The sequence below is a fragment of the Microtus ochrogaster genome (assembly GCF_000317375.1).
Source record: "Microtus ochrogaster isolate Prairie Vole_2 chromosome 14 unlocalized genomic scaffold, MicOch1.0 chr14_random_3, whole genome shotgun sequence".
Lineage (NCBI taxonomy): Eukaryota > Metazoa > Chordata > Mammalia > Rodentia > Cricetidae > Microtus > Microtus ochrogaster.
In genome coordinates this window covers 469,794-474,264 of record NW_004949098.1, presented here as the reverse complement: position 1 = coordinate 474,264, position 4,471 = coordinate 469,794, and the positions used below count along the sequence as shown (strand labels likewise).

General features: G+C 49.1%; 1 protein-coding gene across 1 annotated transcript in view; it reads left to right on the top strand.

The window, feature by feature from the left end:
* The window catches only part of Slc4a5 (solute carrier family 4 member 5), a 75,336-nt gene that overhangs the window by 49,940 nt on the left and 20,925 nt on the right, over positions 1–4,471 (top strand). The window contains exon 17 of the mRNA XM_005364663.3: positions 3,264–3,377. Within this exon, the coding sequence (XP_005364720.1) occupies positions 3,264–3,377 (114 nt within the window). The remainder of the gene's footprint in view (positions 1–3,263; positions 3,378–4,471) is intronic.

The following is a 4,471-nucleotide window of genomic DNA, read 5'->3' as shown; positions in this document are numbered from 1 at the left end:
CCCAAAAAAAAAAATGTTATCATTTATGTGAAATTTTAACTGCACCAAACAAAACTATATTTTCTTGAATGAGATAAAATTGTCGGTAGTTTTCTGTAGAGTGCAAAATGCCACTGAGGGCGAAAGATACCAACAAAATGTAGAATTCTCTCTCTCTCTTTCCTGAGACTGGTCTCTCTCTATAGCCTCGACTGTTCTAGAACTTACCATGTAGATCAGGCTGGCCACCAAACCCAGAAAAAAAATTTATTTCTATTTCATTTTTTATTTTTGGTTTTTTAAGACAAGGTTTCTTTATTTAGCCCTGGATGTCCTGGAACTCACTCTGTAGACCAGGCTGGTCACTAACTTGGAGATTCCACTGCCTCTGCCTCTCAAGTGCTGGTGTGCACCACCCCCACCCAAAAATTTTTATTTCTTAAGGCCGAAGAAAGTACATTGTTTGGTATTATGTCCATCTTTGTATTAGGTTAGACCATGTGAAATGACCCGTATTTGACAAAATGGCCAAGTTCATAATGTTTAGCTTAATAATTCTTTGATCTGGATGCTGCGATTATAAGGAAAGAAGCAGCTACTGCTGTGCATCTCGACTGTGCTGTGACCAATTTTATATATTTAAACTATTAGAATCAAAATGGAGCAAGGCATGGCAGCACACACCTTTCATCCCAGCACTCAGGAGGCAGACGGACCCCTGTGAGTTTAAGGACAGCCTGGTCTACATAGTGAGTTCCAGGACAGCCAGCGTTATGTAGAGAGACCCTGTCTTAAAAATACGTATCAGCCTAGATGTAGTAGGGAGGGCCTTGGACCTTTCACAAAGCAAAATGCCTTACCATCACTTAAGATTAGAGGGGGAGGCCGGGCGGTGGTGGCGCACGCCTTTAATCCCAGCACTTGGGAGGCAGAGGCAGGCGGATCTCTGTGAGTTCGAGACCAGCCTGGTCTACAAGAGCTAGTTCCAGGACAGGCTCCAAAACCACAGAGAAACCCTGTCTCGAAAAACCAAAAAAAAAAAAAAAAAAAAAAGATTAGAGAGGGGTGGGGTGAGAGGGTGTGTAGAGGGAATGGGAGGAGGGGAGGGAGTGGGAAATTGGATTGGTATTTTTTAATGTAATAAGTAAAAACAAAAAATACATATATCAGAGATGGCTGAGCAGTTAAGATAATTTGTTACTCTTACAGAAGCCCTGAGTCCAGTTCCCAGTACACAAATCAGGCGTTCACAACTGCCTGGCCTCTGTGAGCACTGCACTTATGCACACGGGTGCGCGCACGCGCGCGCGCACGCGCACACACAATTTAAAATTAGAAAATCTTTTCACAAAGAGTATCCACTTGACTACAGAGATCAGAGTGCAGGTGTCACAAGCAGAAGGGGTCAGAGCAGGAGAGAGGTGGTGGCCAGGGCAGGGCAGGGCAGGGCAGCAATGCCACCTGCTGTAATGGTGGATTAAAGGCCCTGGCACAAACTGGAGGCAGTGATGGAATACAAACAGCAGAGGCAGTTCATGGAAGGAATTTTAAACTAACTCCCCAGGGTTTGGAATGAGCAGGAAGGACAGCATAAATCAATCTAAACCCTATCCTATAGGTGGTGCTTTTTTTAAAAAAAAAATCATTTTACATCCCGGCCAGAGTTTACCCTTCTTGCTCTGCTCCCAGACCCTCCCCGTATCCTCCCTTCCTGTTCAGGATCTCTCATGTGGCTATCAACAAAGCATGGCCTATCAAGTTGCAGTAAGACCAAACAGCTCACTTCTCAAGGGACAAGTGGCATTCAGCCACCCGAGATTGAGCACAACAGGTCTGTGATGCCCTTAGATGTCTGGGACTGACTGGCACAGTATGTACTTACCCTCCGCCTTCAGGCGTGGGTAACCCATTGAACCCCATTTGTGATGGGGATCAGGGATTGCAACTCTACCCCATGAATGAGTTTAAAAAAAAAGACTAGACACCCCATGTATTAAGGCCGGGTAAGGTGACCCAATATGGGGAGTAGGGTCTTTTAATTAGTAATTCAAACCACGAAGGTCCGTTAGATGGCTCAGCACACTGGGCCCAATCCCAGAACCCATATAAAGCTGGGAGAACTGAATCCTCAATCTTGCTCTCTAACCTCCACATGAACACTGTGGCCTGTGTGCCCCACCCCCATTGTTCACCCATGCAGACAGTAGTAAAAATATACAAACAATTGTTTTAAAGTATGAAGCTGTGTGTTGATTGCCATGGAAGAGACTTCCAGAACTAAAACCAAGTGTGGGTATATGTGGAAGGTAGGATCCACCAGGTGAGGACGAGTGAGTGGGGTGGAGATATGCCCCCCCCAGTTATGCAAATTTTAACCAGTTACCTGCTGTTTGAATAACAAACCAGAAAGGGTTGGGGGGGGGAGGGGGGGAGATAAAGTCTGTGTGCTGCGTCTACCTCCACCCTCAAGCGGTTTCCATAAACAGAATGTCGGAGCTCAGCTCCAGCCATTGGTGGTACAGAGAGGCGCAGAGGGGGCCGTCAGTCATCTGTCTGCTCTGGTGCTCAGCCACAGTTCTGCGACCTGGGATGTCTGTGTGTCTCTTTAGCATCCCTGCCTCTCTCCCATAGACACTTGAAACGTCAATTTCGACTGATGTCAACCTTGTCCTCCTTCAGGGACACTCGGGCAGGTGGGAGGTGCTTTAACAGTGTGAGCATGCTGAGCTGTGACACGTCCCCGCGGGTTCCTTTCCACACAAAGAACACGTGTGCCACTTTCTCTGAAAAGACAGAAAAAGACAACAAGTAGACCCTGGGGGGCACTGGTTTCAAAAGGAGGAGAGCAGGTCCATGGTGAGGAACGGCCTTCTGAAAACAGCGAGAGACTGGAGACTCTTAGCAGATAGGTCTGAGAGTAGTCAAGGGTCCCCCATGGAATGGAGGGGGTCCCTCTCAGCCCCGGTGGGACACAACAATCTGTCAGCACGGTTGGAGGAGCTAGGATTTCCTGGTGAGTTCAACTCACCCACTTGCTGGGAGGCCAAGGTCAGCCATTTATTTATTTATTTATTTATATCAGAGTGTGACCTCAGCAAGGGTTGCCGCTCTGGCCAAATCCTCCCAAATTCTCTCGACTGCTACCTCCAAAGTGGTGCCATATCATCTCCACTGTGCAGGAGGGGAAACTGAGGCCTAGAGAGATAGATGGTGGCTATCCCCAAGGTCGCAGATCCAAGCCCAGGCCTGCCGACCGCACTCACTTCCCCATTTCTGCTCTGCAGGTCCGGACCCTGGTGGCTGACTTCTCCATTGTTTTCTCCATCTTGCTGTTTTGTGGCATCGACGCCTGTTTTGGCCTGCAAACCCCCAAGCTGCATGTGCCTAACGTCATCAAGGTTTGCTCCCTGCCCTGGGCAGTCACCCTGCCCGCCTCCTGCTTGCAAGCTTCTCAGCTGTGCTCTTCAAACTTTCCCCTCTCAGCCCAGAGACCCTATGTGTGCCCTAGCCCTTTGTGTGTTTCCCCCAGGGTGGTCACTCAAGAGGTGGGTGCAGACATGTAACGTGGGCCTGTGGACCTTCAGAGTGGGGAAGGCTGGACTCTGCTCTCCAAGCCAGAGGAAGCCTCACGCTGTGTGGGAAGCTTTCAGATCCCCCAACTGTGGCCGTCACAAACTGGGCCACCTGAGACCTGTCCAAAGTGATCCCTTAGAATGGTCGACCCCCAAGTGCGGACCCTGTACTAGTGCTGTAGTGTTACATACAGCATCCTTGTGGCCCTGTGCTCCTTCACGGGGCTCCCCTGGTATGTGGCTGCCACGGTCATCTCCATCGCCCACATCAACAGCCTCAAGATGGAGACAGAGACCAGTGCCCAGGGGGAGCAGCCCTAGTTCCTGAGGGTAGGTAGGAAGGAACTGAAAACTGCAGAATCTCTGCCAGATGTAGTGGCACACACCTTTAGTCCCGTCACTTGGCCAAGGGAGTCAGAAGCAGGTGGATCTCTGGGAGTCTGAGGCCAGCATGGTTTACATAGTGAGTTTCAGGGTGCAAAAGATTATATAGTGACACCTTGTCTCATTTAAAAAAGAAAAAGAAGAAGAAAAAATTAAAAATCCTTCTTTGTTTGTGGAGACAGGGTTTCTCTGTGTAATAGTCCTGATAGTCCTGGCCATCCTAGAACTCACTCTGTAGCCCAGGCTGGCCTTGAATTCACAGAGATCAGCCTGCCTGTGCCTCCTGAGCTGAGACTAAAGGCATGCGCCACCATCACCCAGCTCTAATACAGATTCTTAGTCCTATCCTAGACCTGTATAATCTGAAACACTGAGGTAGACCCTTTAATGAGCTCTCTACACGACGCTGGGCATGCTTAAAGCTGAGGTCTGTGATTCAAAAGTTGCTCCTTAGGGGCTGGTGAGCTGCCTCAGTGGGTAGAGGCGCTCACCGCCATGGCTGACAGCCTGAGTTCAGTCCCTGGGTGACCGCCATG